The sequence below is a fragment of the Antedon bifida genome, chromosome 1, assembly GCF_963402885.1.
Source record: "Antedon bifida chromosome 1, ecAntBifi1.1, whole genome shotgun sequence".
Lineage (NCBI taxonomy): Eukaryota > Metazoa > Echinodermata > Crinoidea > Comatulida > Antedonidae > Antedon > Antedon bifida.
Window position 1 is genome coordinate 1965979 of NC_136226.1, and position 15037 is coordinate 1981015.

Consider the following 15037-nt stretch of genomic DNA (forward strand, 5'->3'; position numbering starts at 1 on the left):
AGTTTATTGTTGTTTTTTAAATGGGGCCTGCACGGTTTAAGGCAGGGATATATCCGTATCTTTAGCAATAATACCAACAAAATTAAAATTTAATAACACTTTAATAATAAGTCAATATACACTATAGTACAGGGAAATTTTCGAAAAATGACCAAATTTCGACCTTTTATTTTTTTATATAACTGGTTACTATGACTCTATAAGATGATGATAACGCAATATATGTGCATATATGGCAATATTATTGCATAATAATTGAATTTTAAAAAGTCGATATTTTGGCCATTTTTGAATAAATCCCTATACTATAGTACAGGGAAATTTCCGAAAAAATGTCCAAATTTTGACATTTTTATTTTTTGACATAACTGGTTACTATGACTCTATAAGATGATGATAACGCAATATATGTGCATATATGGCAATATTATTGCATAATAATTGAATTTTAAAAAGTCAATATTTTGGCTATTTTTGAAAAAATCCCTGTACTATAGTACAGGGAAATTTTCGAAAAATGACCAAATTTCGACCTTTTTATTTTTTGACGTAACTAGTTACTATGACTCTAAAAGATGATGATAACGCAATATATGTGCATATATGGCAATATTATTGCATTATAATTTAATTTTAAAAAGTCGATATTTGGCTATTTTAGAAAAATTATCAAACTTTGACCTTTTTATTTTTTGAAATCTCTGGTTACTATGACCAGGGAAGAGTGAATGTCCCTGTATTATAGTACAGGGATTTTTACGGAAAATTTGCCAAATTTCGACCCTTTTATTTGTTGACTGGTTACTATATCATAATTTGAAAACACACAATGTGTTCTGTGCATGTTACCTCAACATAATGTGACATGTTCATAATCACATAATTTGGTTTTTGACAAAACCCAAGCAGCATTTTACTTTAGACAACAATAATAAGAATAAGCACAATATATTATCACTATTATAACTATTTATTGGACTCTATCATAAATTACAATTTAAAATTATTCAGTTTGAAAAAGTCTATCTATGAAACAAAGATGCTAAACGTTGTATTTAGTGGCTTCATAATCCAGTTCTACGATAATTACATTTAAGATTCTCACAGCAAATATCCAGATACAAGTTTTAAAAACTGATCAACGATTTGAATGAAGTTTTGATTCAAATCAGATAAAAAGGTATAAAAATTTTACAAACGCTTTGGTTTTAAAGAATTTTAAAATAAATTTTTAAGTAAGAACATGTATATTTTGGTATGAATATCTTTTTATGTACATTTTATTTGTTTGGAAGGATAGTAAACTAATATTTAAGTAAACAACTTAATCTGTGAATTGCCAGCTGTGGAGAATATCATATCTGATGTCCTGCCTCAAATCTTAAGCTAGTGTATATTTATGACACGCCATGTGTGCCAAAATCTTTATCTTAGTTAGGCTATTCTGTAGGTTACACTCACCATTGAAGATTAACAACCTATAGATAGTTAACAAAATATTGATTATCATATTAAATTAAATAACCAATCGATATTGAAATGTTTATATTTAAAAAGTGTCTGCATGTAATTTACATATAATTTGTATAAAAGTGTATAATTATCTGAATATATTAATAAATGTACTACATTAATCTATTTTATTCAAAGGTATACTTAACACAAGGTTTAAATTAAACATAAATAATCTATAAAATATAATCAAATACTAGAGCTCTAAATATCATTTAATTTCGCCAAAAATGTTCAAGATTCCTTAATTTTCGCAAAAAATCTAAATTAAACAATTATTCTTAATTGTATGCAGAAAATAGAAATTCTAAACATTTTGTGCAAATTAATTTTTTGGAAATATCATAAAAAGAAAATAAAAAGCGGTGACAATAAAGTGCTCTACTATTATTTGTTGCAGAAAGAGCTAAGAAAATTGCAATTTTATAAATATTGTTTTATTCATTATTAGAACAGTAGTAAGTAGAAAACTATATATGCAGAAATAAACCATAATAGACACACACATATTAAAACAAGAAAATCACACTAATTAAAATAATTTATGTAGCATTGAGCTTCGAGTACTGCAAAGTTTTTACATCAAAATCTATATTATAAAATACTACAAATCAACTTACACACACTAAAACCTACTGTCCGAATTTCAGTACTTTTTGTACAATTTTATTTAATGTTTAAAAAATACAAGATTTGTAAAATGTAACAATTAAAATATTGTAAAATATATGTTTACTATTTTAAAATATAACATTTTTGATTAATTTAATCAGTAAACTGAATTAATTACTTCTTGCAGCGCCCCCAAACACCTAGAATTTTGCACTATTTATAAAAGTGATTATCGTAATTAAAATTAAGACAACAACGTGAAGGCATAGATTTACGTCACTAAAGAAAAAATAAATTACAAAAAATGTATAGCCTTATGCATGATTCTAAATATCTCAAATTAAGTTTTGCTGAAACTAGAAAATATCTACTTCCTTTTAAGTATCTCAAAATAGACTTGCTTAGAAAATACCAACTTTCTTTTTCAAATTGGCCTGTTTCCATTTTGGTATTCCCTTGAACTGCTTGTAGTCCATACCAAAGTTAGCCTTGAAGTCTGCATCTGATAAATACAGCTATAATCAAAAACACAGAAATTAGTAATATATATTAAATACAGAAATATTTATAGGAAAAAACTCTTGGTGCAAAGCGGTAACTCTTGCAACTACAAGATTTCTTTTGGGAAAACTTCAACCCATTTCCTACAAACTCTCCAAAAACTCTCTGGGAATACTTCCATAACAAGGATTTATGTCAAGATTCCAGATTCTGTCCGTGTGAATAGCATTCTTTAAATTCTAATTGTGTAGTACTTTTACCTCTTTCTTTGTTGGATCTACTCCATCTGGTAATTCTTCTAGTTTCAATTGTTCTAATGGATAGTTATCTACTAAACTTGGGTCATCCTCTTGCGGTTCTATTTTGAAATCAGCCTAAAGAAATCAAATATTCAATCAATTTAGTTTCTCATTCCTGGTTACTTATTATCGCTCACCAATCATGGAGTACTATCGAACAAAATACAACTGAAACAAAAGTTCACTGAGGTGTTTTGACCTAACCAGTCATGGAGGTATTCAAATTAACTGTATAAACGGTCGTTCTCCAGATGTTGAAAATGCAATTAACGAAGTCAAACAAATAAGCAATAACAACATTTTTGAATTATTTCATTTTTAAAGATGTTTTGACCAAACCATAATTTATACCTGTAATAAAAAAATTCTCCACCACCTCAACCTCTCCCTCAAACCTCCAAAAAGTTTGTTTTTTATCATCTATTAAATTAGGACTAACTAATATTCTCAGCCTTATTAATGCAATTTAAAATGATTATGAAATGGTTAATTAATGATTTATGAAATCTATTTAATCACAGGTTACTATCACAAGATATCAGTATGATCTTCTTTCTATAAGTAACACATAATAAGCCCATTGATTCATGCAAATACACAAAACATAGTATTAATAAGAAAAACTAAAGAGACAGAGACAGGCAGGCTGACAGAGAGTAATAAACACTAAGGCTTGGTTCCCACTAGGATGCAACACAAGTGATTTGACCAATCATGGCGCGATGGATCATCGCTTGTCACTCACTTGCATTGAGACTAAGTGGGAACAAAGCTTAAAACTTGTATCTAAGCACACATTAAAACCAAATAAAAACTATCAATTTCAGGAATGCTTGTTAGCTGATGGTATTGTTTCAAACCAGTATTGGACTAGAACACCGGAACCTGGAAATCATAAGCAGGCATTTTGACCATTAAAGCTTGATTCCCACTAGAATTCAATGCAAGAATGTAAGTGCAAGCAATGGATTATTTAAACTGTCACTTGTCCTTGTTTAACTTGATTGCATTGCATCTACGTCTTTGCATTGCCTCTCTAGTGTAAACCAACCCTTAGCTACAGTTTATGTAGCCACCCACACACCAAACCGTGTTTCCTTTAAACTTCGTTATTGTCATTTAAAAATGTTCAATATTGTTATCAACACTGCAAACTTTGTTAGATCCAAATCGTGCAAAACATTAGAAATAAAGTGTAGTAAGGGTTAGGAGGGCTAGGCAACACAATGGGGTTTTAAATGTAAACATCATATCATACCTCAGTCTAAATCAGGATAATTACCAGCAAACATTGACAATGAAATCAGGGGTGAAGCAAATAAAAATGATTAAGAATTGAGCAAGATTACCTCAAGTTATCAATAACAAAACATTCAAAATTATAAAATAAAATGTTTTAATCAAAAGTAAAACAAAAATAACATATTAAGATGAAACATTCAAACAGCATCAAACAATTCTAAAATAAAAAATGTAAGTATTCTATAGTCAAAATGTAAAACACATTCTATAATGCAAAATCAGGCGCGACTGGTGCCCAGCCTAGTTGTGACTGGTGCCCAGCCTAGTTGTGACTGATGCTCAGCCTAGACGTGGCTGCAAGTGCCTAGACGTGACTAGTGCCCAGCCAAAGCTCCCATTTGTGTGGACAGTGAATAAACATATCATTTTAATAGTTTCTAATTATCACCTCTTTTATGATATGCATACTTACAAGTTTGGTAATGGTAATACCGGAGTTTTCTTTATTAAGTTGTTTTACTTTCTCCTCTAGAGATACCGATCCCTGGTAATGTAAAAAGAAATTAATGTACAACATCTTGTTAAGATAAGTAGAAAGATATACATGACAAAATAGCCGAATACATACACAAATACCGTCATAAAATGGATCTCATGACATCTTTTTTTTTCCCCTCGAAATGTTTTCACAGACAAAAAACAGGCACACAAACCATTGTGCCTGGTAGACATTTGGTGTCAGTATTTATATTATTTGTCATGAAACAATAGGAAAACACTGAAACCAAAAGATATTTGAAAAATACTTACCGCAAAAAGATTATCATCCCAGGCCATAAAGTGACCTGTGAAATTGATTGGTTCATAACCTTGTTTAACGGTAATCAACATGACAGAATCATCTTTACGTCCACTTGGGTCAGTTTGGATGTATTCCTTCGCTGTTTTCATTACTTCTTTCTTTTCTGTTGCATTCGCTCCTTTTCCAACCCAAATAAAGAGCTGAAAATGAAAAAAAATGAATACATAAAAAATTGTATGTATTCATATAAATTTGAGTCCCTATGATGAACAAGTCTTGCAGTTACATATACCAAAAACCATGGTTCTGGTGGTAGAACAAGTCTTCTCAGATAAGGACTATAAACCGTAGGTCCAGTGTATGCATCTAGCTCCTGTGCACTTTAAAGAAACTAGTACATCTTTCGAGATGAGTAGAGGGTTACCCCGGTGTACTAGTCACAGACAGCCACTGTCGTGGGTCAAATTAGGAGCATCTGCATTCCTATATACATGTGGCCCTGGATAAGCTACTGTAGTACCCTATTTGTAGCAAACTAATCCTAACACCACCGTGACTGGATATTTTATTGTGTGCAGCTGTGGTTGAATCACAATGTCTAGTTCGTGGATACGATAAGAAGAAGATATAACACAACTTTGACAATCGTTAAAAATGATGAAATTCACAACCTATCAATCTATATATAAAGGTTTAAATAACATAAATACTAAAGAGAAATAATACCTCATCATATGTGTCCAACATCATCACATCATCTTCAATTAAATCGTCTTGAACAAAGTTAAAGATCTCTTCAACTTTGAAATTTCCTGATGCATTTGAGCATTGGAACAGTCTAGCTGGGTGGGTAGGGACCTCATCCTAAAAATATTATTTATAATAATGAAAATAAGTTTAAAATATAACATTTTTATATATTGAAATTATGTAATCGTATGATTTAATTTTAGAATGATTATTTAAGACGAAGTGGCGATTATAACTGCTAATTTCATCTTGACTTTTCTCTACAAATAACTTTCCAACGATCATTAATAAGACTTTTAAAACGTTAACATATTATATTTTATTTATTCATCTATAGAAACAAGGACAATACAATAGTACAGGGAAAACAGGGAAAATAAATAATATATATAAATAGTATAAAGACTTACACCAAAGACCTTCTCAGAGGCGTAAGCACTCTTTCCTCCTAGAATATTCCAGAAGGCAGCTGGTTCCTGTCCTTCTGGTACCATAATGAAATCACCACTGTAAGTTAAAAGGTAACATTCATTTAAAATAAATCACACTGTTTTTTAACAGATGAAAGATAACTTTTGTGGAAATAAATTTCCACAAATATAATCATTGGCACAGATTGCATGCTAAAACATTTTTGGGGATGAACCTTAAAATTTGAATATATTATTCTTACAACCAAAACTAAATAAAGGTAAAATAAGAACAACACAGAAAGAAAAACTTTCTCAATTACAAACAAAAATGTTGGGACAGAGGTGTATATAAATGAGATTTTAAAAATGTTTACTGTATATTAAAAGATTTATGTTAAATTTTAAAATAAAACCTTACACTGGAGATATAGTCTTTGCAATATTTTTAGACAATTGTCGTTCATCTCCGCTTCCTCCCTAAAATAAGAAAAGTACAAAATATTATATAATTACGACATGTAATCAAGGGAATCAAAATAACAATAAGTGTTAACATTGTTCAAAAAATGAAAATGAAAAAAGAAGAAAAAATCTCTGTATCTTTGTTAGAATATTTATAAAGATTATTTTCATTTGGAATTCTAGATAAACAAAGCAATGTTGTCTTACCTTTCCACACCAGAGGAAGACTTGTTTATTACTTTGAACAACAAATATATCATTTGAGTTGAGTGACGAAGCCTTTGCTGGTACCTAGAGAGAGAAAAGTGTGAAATCATATTAATGTACTCCATTGAGTGACAAAGACTATGTTTGCACAGAGTTTTGGGTTGGCATTTATCAATATTTGCTTATATTTTTGCTTAAGCTGAAATAATTAAGAAGTGCTTAAGCAAATAACTTAATAATCTTATTTATCAAACTGTCTTAGCAGAAAACTTGTCTTAGGTAAATGGCAATTAACCAATTAGGTAGTGGACATTGAAAAGCTTCTATTATACTTCACAATAGTGATGACATCATAATAATACCTCAACAGCACGAGTGTTGAACTCATTTGTTCCTTTAACTTGGAATACTCGAGTTCCGCCTGAATAACCTTTGTCCTTTTCTGAAGAATTTTTGAAGCCGCTTGCCTTGCCACCCTAAAACAAAAACAACATTGGTTAAAATAAGTCAGAATTTGACTCATTTGTTGTGGCGTTTGTTAGTAGAGATATGGCATAATGATATGGGATTGGACCAGCATACATGAACCTGTCTGTATACTTTAGACTCCTTGCCTCATCCTTTGGATGGGATGTAAAGTTGTTACTGTGTACATAGAGTGAATGTTAAAGAACTTTGTACACTATTTGAAAAGAGTAAGGGATCGTCTATCGGTGAACTAATCTGTGTAGGTGCTGCACTCTTACCGTAGAGGGTCTAACCTGAATATCTATAGCTTCCAGTTAAGCTTAAATATCTCTTAAATATGCATTTATACATTTACATACAATAGTTGATAGTCATGCCTTTAAAACAACTGATGATGACTGAATCATGCCATAACACTCCAATGGTAACATAACATAATACTTTAAAAATTAAATTATTATTATTATTATTAGCATTATTTTTACTAGTTTAAAACAAATAAATAAATGAAATGCATGTATACTATCACCCAAACCCAAATACAGTCATAACAGTCCATGGCTTAACTCAAATCCTTCATTATTCTGATCAGATAAAGTACATATAAAACTTTAAACATTTAATGTAATGATATGTAATTTCAATATTACCAATAAACACATTTAAATCATATTTAGATTAGTAGAAAATAATAATAATAATCAGAAATAAATCACATGCTTCATTAGAATTAGTAAATTAAATCATATTTTAAAATGTTGTTAATATAATGTTACCATATAACATTAAACCATTTAATTTACCTCAATAATCATATCTTCTCTAATATGTTCAGCAAAAATTAAATTTATTAAAAAATTTATAGTATATTTCAATAATTTTTTTTCTTCAAATTCTTATTCTAGGATATACATTTTGAAATAACCTTCTAGAAATTATTTAATCAGATAATATTAAAGTTATGATTATTATCAAAGAAAAATTTGGATTGAAATTGCACAATGTATCAAGGGAAAGTTCCAACACACAAACTATTCTAGGAGCAATCGGAATGAAATAACAAACCATAAAACCACTAATTCTATATCAAACTTGTTAGTGGTATTTGTGGGAGGGAAAGTTGAAAAGGGGTAGTAGCAGAGGGAAAGTTAAAGAAAGAAGACATTATATAAAGGGAAATGTATAAAAAGAAAAACTTTAAAAAAGGAAAGTTAAAGAAAAGGAGAAGTTACAGAAAGGGGAAGTTACAGAAAGGAGAAGTTACAGAAAGGAGAAGTTACAGAAAAGAGAAGTTACAGAAAGGGGAAGTTACAGAATGGGGAAGTTACAGAAAAGGAGAAGTTAAAGAAAGGAGAAATTTGCAAAAAGGTTGCAGAAATTATAAGTTGCTGAAAGGGGATAGTTGCAGAAGGCTGTAGTAAAAAAGTAGTGACGGAAAGTAAGTGCAGAAAAGAAAAAGTTGCAGAAAGAAGGAGAGAGGAAGTACCTTATGTATGATAAGTTTACCCTTGAATAGAGAACAGAAATGTGGAGGTTCTTTACCCATCTGGCATCGAACCTAGAAAATGTAATTTCTGAGTGATAAGAAAAAGTTACAAATAAGATGCTGCACTAATCTGTGAATGGTGAACAGAAACTGCATCTTGTAAAAATAGTTATGATTACAATTAGATCAGGCATTAGTTTAGGAATGATGTTGTAATTTGGAATGCCATGGTAAAAAGCCTTCATACTTTTATGTATTGAATTGGCAATTTAAACATAGATGATTTTTGTATAAATACTGACAGAATATACTGCAAAGAAATTAACCAGTACTGTAGCCTATTAGTAGATTGAACAAGACGGAGTTTCTAATCACCATTACAGAGGGCAGCACACAAGTGGCAGCAGACACCTTACCTTGTGGATGACTAACTTTCCTTTGAAGATTTGTAAGAAATGATTTGGTTCTTTACCTTGTACTACACGGATCTAAATAACATGCAAGCACGCACGGCAAAAAACATCTTACATTATTTGGGTATCAAGTTGGAAAACATATAGATGAAGAGAATATAATATTGATACATACATATAATTCTATTCGATATTTGGTTATAAATCATAGCATTATAAATTGTTATCAAATTCTAGAATTTAGATCAAATGAAGTATAATATCTTGTTTTGGATAACTGAATGTGAATTATTTTCTTTAGCAAAAATTAATTTCCTAATGAGGACAATCGCATCTATCATATTTCCAAATTTGAAATATCTTACAAAAAGCATATAAAAAGCTATTGTTCAAAAATCAAAAAGAATAAAAAAATATTATTTATTGATTTGTTTAATTAGTGTTTTACTATCGTTACCTGTACTGGGGCACCACCATACTTATCATCAAGCTCAGTGGATTTAAGAGCTGCTGTTCCTGATTCATCTTTTGAAGATTCACGACCCTGTTAAATGATAACTACACATTAGTACAAAATGCAATAATAGCTATCTAGGATGGACACGGTGGAACTTATAGCAGGCATTTATGCACATATTCTATAAAATTATATTGGGTATAACATACCAGCCAGTAGTAGATGATGTATTGTTCCCGACTTCTCTGGCGATATGTATATAAAATAACGTAAGAGTCTCCGCCAAAAAATTGACCATACAGCTGCTTCTCAAGTGGTACCAAGTCGAAGTTCTCAACACGCCAGATCTGAAGGAAAATCATCAAAATGTTCTGAACATTCAGATACAGGTCCTATTGCTTTTTTAGTATGTGTACCTGTTAGTAGTGTACCTCATTTTATTGCTTGGCAATTGTGTACATACATAACTGCACTGAAATGAGCATGATTAATATTTGTTGCGTGCCATAAATTAATTTTACGTAGTGCCTAATGGTATCAAATTATATCAGTAAAGCTCTGTCTACAATATCAACAAAAATGTGATGCGCCCATTTATGGACAAGATGATGTCATATCACTACCATATTTGGACACATCACACTTTTTGATGATTACCTCAATCTTTCCGTCACCAGCATCAAACATTTTCAATTGTGCAGCCATTGAAGGGTCAGCTTCAAGGTCGGAGGTCTTGACCTGGTGAAGGGTGCTGGCATCAAACTTCTTTTGTTGAACACGGGCTGCAATTTGAAAAAAACATTTCGCTAAACAATAAAACATTAAAATATTAATTAATTTAAATACAACAGAATTATTTATGGCCATTCAGATTTAACTATTAACTATGAAATGAATTGAAATAATTTACCAACTCCTCTTCCAACGGTGAAAGTCTTTCCAGGTCCGGTTACATCGCCTTTATCACGCCAATTCTTAAAGATGGCTTTGAATTGAGCTGGCTCACCGTTTTCTATCACAGTGGTTACTGGGGTGTGAGGTGGGTATTTCTTTGCCTTGATAAAACCCTATAGTGATGGTATGGGCAATAAACTATCAAGTTAATGATTTTATCACAATCAATTTGAGAATTTATTATTAAATTATTGAACTAATTAAAGGCTTACAAATTCACGAATGTAAAACATACAAATGAAAAAAATACAAATGACAAAATGTGCACATCAAGAAAAACCAAAAGAAAAATTAACATAATATTTACCAGTTAAATCTGAAACTAAATCAATTACTAAATACATTACAAAAATATACAAAACAACTAATATACAAATAAAAATAAACTAAAAAAGACTACTCCTTAAAAACATGAGAAAGTAATTTATACGTTAAAAAAATGTTTAAAATCAAACATAAATAAAATATATAAACTTAAACTATGGTAAACAATGTATACATATACTATATTCTTAGTTATTATATAATATGTTTATTACAATTATGTAGTAAATATTTTTATATTTGTGCTTAAATAATATCCTTACTAATTTCATATATTCAGATTCTTACCTTTATATTACATACAAACCAATGACAAGTGGAAGGTTCAAAGGTCATAGTTCACAGCAAAATATCATGTCTTTTCAAAATATCTTACAGAATTTCACCAAAAGGGTAAATTAGGAAATTGCATGACAGAAATAAATAAGAGAGAAGGTGAAGAAAACAGAGACAAATGTGAATGAATTTTTTTTTGATGTATGAAAATTTAATGAGAATATATAGTGGCATTTAAAATGATTGATGCAATTGTTAGTTTTAGAAAAAAAAAATAAGTATTATTTTTTTGCGCAAGCAATTTAAAAATTTACCCTAAAATTTATATTCAGATTTCTGCACAATATTATTATGTAAAATTATTAGAATTAGTAAAAACGTTCCAATATTAGAAATATTGTTATTAGGAGAAACAGCGGGATTGTTACCAAAATAGATATATAAATATTAAATAAAAATAAAATAAAAATAAATATTCTGTATTATTATTATGCATATAAGTTATTAATACTATATTAAATGTACCAGGCTTTGTGTGGGGTTGCTGTTATAGTATGCAAAATTATGAATTTTTACTTTACCAAAATTAGTAAATGCTAGTTTCTGATATATGTTTATATTATAAAATATTAAATTAATACATATTATGTGAAAAATGTATAATGCTGTGAAGGGATTAGCTTGTAAAAGAATTTAGTGAGTAGTGGATAAGTAGTGAATAAAGATGGAAGATTAGAAAAGAACAGTTGTTTTGTTTAGCATATAATTAGCATTGAATTATATATATTATATAGAGTAAAGATTTCATGCAGGTAAAAGGTCGTCTTTAAGCTATTATTTAGATATTTTAATTTGTATTATTTCACATCATGCAGCTGATTTTGAAGACTTTAGTTGCAAGTTAAGATTTTAATTGTTAGTATCTCTGGTAAAGTTGTAGGCTGGGAGTTTCATAACGATAATATGTTCCTTTTCTTTCTTACTCTTGTGAAAATAGTGGGTACAAAAATGGTACATATATGGCATCTCAAGTTCAAAATTTCCCATAGTTGGGATTAGGTGTTTGGGTTTTTGGTTGTCACACCCCCTTGTTTACAGTCAAGATCATTAATTCTCTGTCTAGATTATAGATTAGTCTGCTACACTTCATTATTTATGCCATTACCAGGTCTTGTAGATACAGTGTTAATATTTGTAATAAACCTAGCTTATTGTTAATCAACCACACCACTCCAACTTCTAGTGTAAAGTTACTTAAACTACATACTAAGCACTTCATGCAGAGTTACTTAACAGGAAGCATGTGTGCTTACTTTTTTAAATATTAGCAATATATAAGCAATCTAACATGATAAATAAATGAAATTAAATGCCTGAAATTATAAATGGTTAGTACAGAAAATAAAATGTTATCATATTAATGATGCTTAAATTAATTTGTTAAAAGTAATATAAACAGCTAATAACAAAAATAATGGATAGATAACATACAAAATTCACTTCAAGCCATGCAAAAAACAAACAAAAATAAATAATAAATAAATGAAGCAAAAATATGATAATCAATAAACGACAGGTCTCTTGCAAATTAAAATTCATTTTGTTGGACATTTTGGTGTAACCATGCTTTAATTAAGATGCATATATTTCAATTCATCTTTTTATTGGTCTAATTAATATAAATCAGAAAATCTTTTTTACACTGCAGCAGATAAAACAGTTTAAAATATGTAAAAAGGGTTTAAAACAATAGAAAAGTACAGTACAGTTTTTAAAAGTTATAAAATATTAATCATTCTATACAATATAAAATATTTATTTTGTGTTCAACTTTGGTTATCTCTCTTTGAAAGAGACCTGTTAAAAAAAGGGGGAAAAAACAAGGAATGAAGTAAAAATAAATTGGAAATAAACCATATCACATCTGTTTCTGTTTAGGGTGCATAAACCGGGTGTCTGAAATCACAAATACCCAAGACTAGAATAATATTGGTGAAAAAACCATCTACAAAAATAGTAAAACCATTTAAAAAAATTGATCAGGAGCATAAAAAATACAGCTCAAAATAAAAAGGCTCAGATGTGATATGGTCTGGTATAAAACACCACCACAAACATGTTTAGCATTTCATTCAGTAGATAGCAAGCAAAAAATAAAAATAGCAACAAAAAAATATCAATGAATCAAAGGTATAAAAAAAAACTAATCCACTCAAATCAAACTATTAAAATGACAAAACTATGAAACTACAAATATTGTGCAAAGAAAATGAAGATAAAAACAAAGAGTTGGCGACGAAGAAGTTTTAAAAAAGACATGGATATAAGGTCATGAACTTTGACCTAGGGCCACATGGAGACAACAGCAGAGCAAGAATGCAACAAGGCAGAAAGTTTTTCAGAATTTTTACAAATTTGGTTTATTTTGAAACATTATACCAGAGTTTCATAAAAATATTATGAAAATTAAATATTATAAAACTGTCAATTGTTATAATGACACAAGCAATTTTATGAAAACTAGGCAAAACAGTAAATTTTAAAAACAAAATTGTGCTACATTTCTGCCAAATTGATTCAAGTGCAACAACTGATGTGAAAGAACTTTAAGCACGCCGTGGAATAGAATTAGCATTGGGAACTTTACCAAGGCGTTCTTGAAAGCCCTATCTCTCTCGTTTTTTGTCGCCCCCTTTCCCTTCCACACAAAAATTCCGGATTGACCTTGATCAACGATGAAACAATCCTGCAATGATAATAAATTGTTAAATATTACACAAACTATATTATAGTTTATGGGTGGTACCACTGCCTTGGAAGGGTGTTATACTTGCTGAGTTGTGTGCTCCATTAGAGTGGAAATGCCTGTGGGTTTATCCAGATAAGCCAGGCACAAAATGGACCAAATATATTATACTATAATGCATGGATGATACCACTGTCTTGGAGGGGTGTTACTACTTTTTGTGTCAAGTGCACCTCAGAGGAAAAAGACCTATGTGGTTTATCCAGGTAAGCTAGGTACAAAATAGACTATACTACAAAAAGGTTACCAAGGCTCTGACACCTAGCTATGGATTAAACTGACACTTTCTATCAATGGATATAGCAATTTGTTCTTTCTTTTACAGTGCATCATCCACATTGGATCATGACAATGTTTTGCATATAGGATTTAATAACTGTAACAATATTAATAAAATATGTTCTTTCTTTTTCTGTCATACCACACTTTCACATATAGGATGGTAAAACGTATGAAGCTGATTACATTGCCTTTTGACAAGAAAGACAGACAAACCTTAGAATCTAGTGAACTCTGGTTGAGAGGTGGAGCTCCAATTTCAGTGACAACCAGGGATCCAGACTCATCAGTCACCCTTAAGAAAAAACAATGCAATGGTAACAACATTTTCCTCTGTCTTGAAACGCAAGTTAAATTTATATTGGTTTACAATCAATGAACTAAATATCAATACTTACTTGTAGAGCTTTGTGTTAGCTTGAAGTTTTCTTGAGAACTTCTCATCATCACCCCCTGAGGTTGCTGGGGCAACAGACCCTTTCTGTCCCCCTAGGGCTGCTAAGGCCACAGGGTTAACGTCCTTCACAGCACCGTTTAGTACCTCTATATGTGCTCTGCCTCCCCTCTCATCATCTCGGATACTCTGGGCGACTTCTATACCCTGTCAATTTATATTATTCAGTTTATTGATATATTTAAAGTAAAGTAAACTCTCCCAATACTAGGAACCTTAGGCTGGCCTAATATGTATGGTTTTCCAGAAATTCATGCATTATAAAGTGGCTTATATATCGCAGCTGGATTTGGTGAGACGCCCTGAGAAAAATGTTGTGA

General features: G+C 30.3%; 1 protein-coding gene across 3 annotated transcripts in view; it reads right to left on the bottom strand.

Moving 5' to 3' along the window:
- Positions 1–951: 951 nt before the first annotated feature.
- LOC144837493 (advillin-like) overlaps positions 952–15037 on the bottom strand; it is a 29326-nt gene continuing 15240 nt past the window's right edge. For 2 of the 3 annotated variants that reach the window (XM_078692638.1, XM_078692647.1), the window contains exons 7-23: positions 14662–14864; positions 14480–14558; positions 13826–13924; positions 10535–10691; positions 10282–10406; positions 9834–9971; positions 9625–9711; positions 9171–9242; positions 7163–7276; positions 6801–6884; positions 6550–6608; positions 6129–6225; positions 5695–5832; positions 4977–5168; positions 4639–4710; positions 2886–2999; positions 952–2639 (exon numbers count right to left, since the gene is read on the bottom strand). In XM_078692638.1, the coding sequence (XP_078548764.1) occupies positions 2526–2639; positions 2886–2999; positions 4639–4710; positions 4977–5168; positions 5695–5832; positions 6129–6225; positions 6550–6608; positions 6801–6884; positions 7163–7276; positions 9171–9242; positions 9625–9711; positions 9834–9971; positions 10282–10406; positions 10535–10691; positions 13826–13924; positions 14480–14558; positions 14662–14864 (1944 nt within the window). In that variant the 3' untranslated portion in view covers positions 952–2525. Of the gene's footprint in view, positions 2640–2885; positions 3000–4638; positions 4711–4976; positions 5169–5694; positions 5833–6128; positions 6226–6549; positions 6609–6800; positions 6885–7162; positions 7277–8754; positions 8827–9170; positions 9243–9624; positions 9712–9833; positions 9972–10281; positions 10407–10534; positions 10692–13825; positions 13925–14479; positions 14559–14661; positions 14865–15037 lie in introns of all 3 variants that reach the window. The other variant, XM_078692656.1, reaches the window with a different exon arrangement.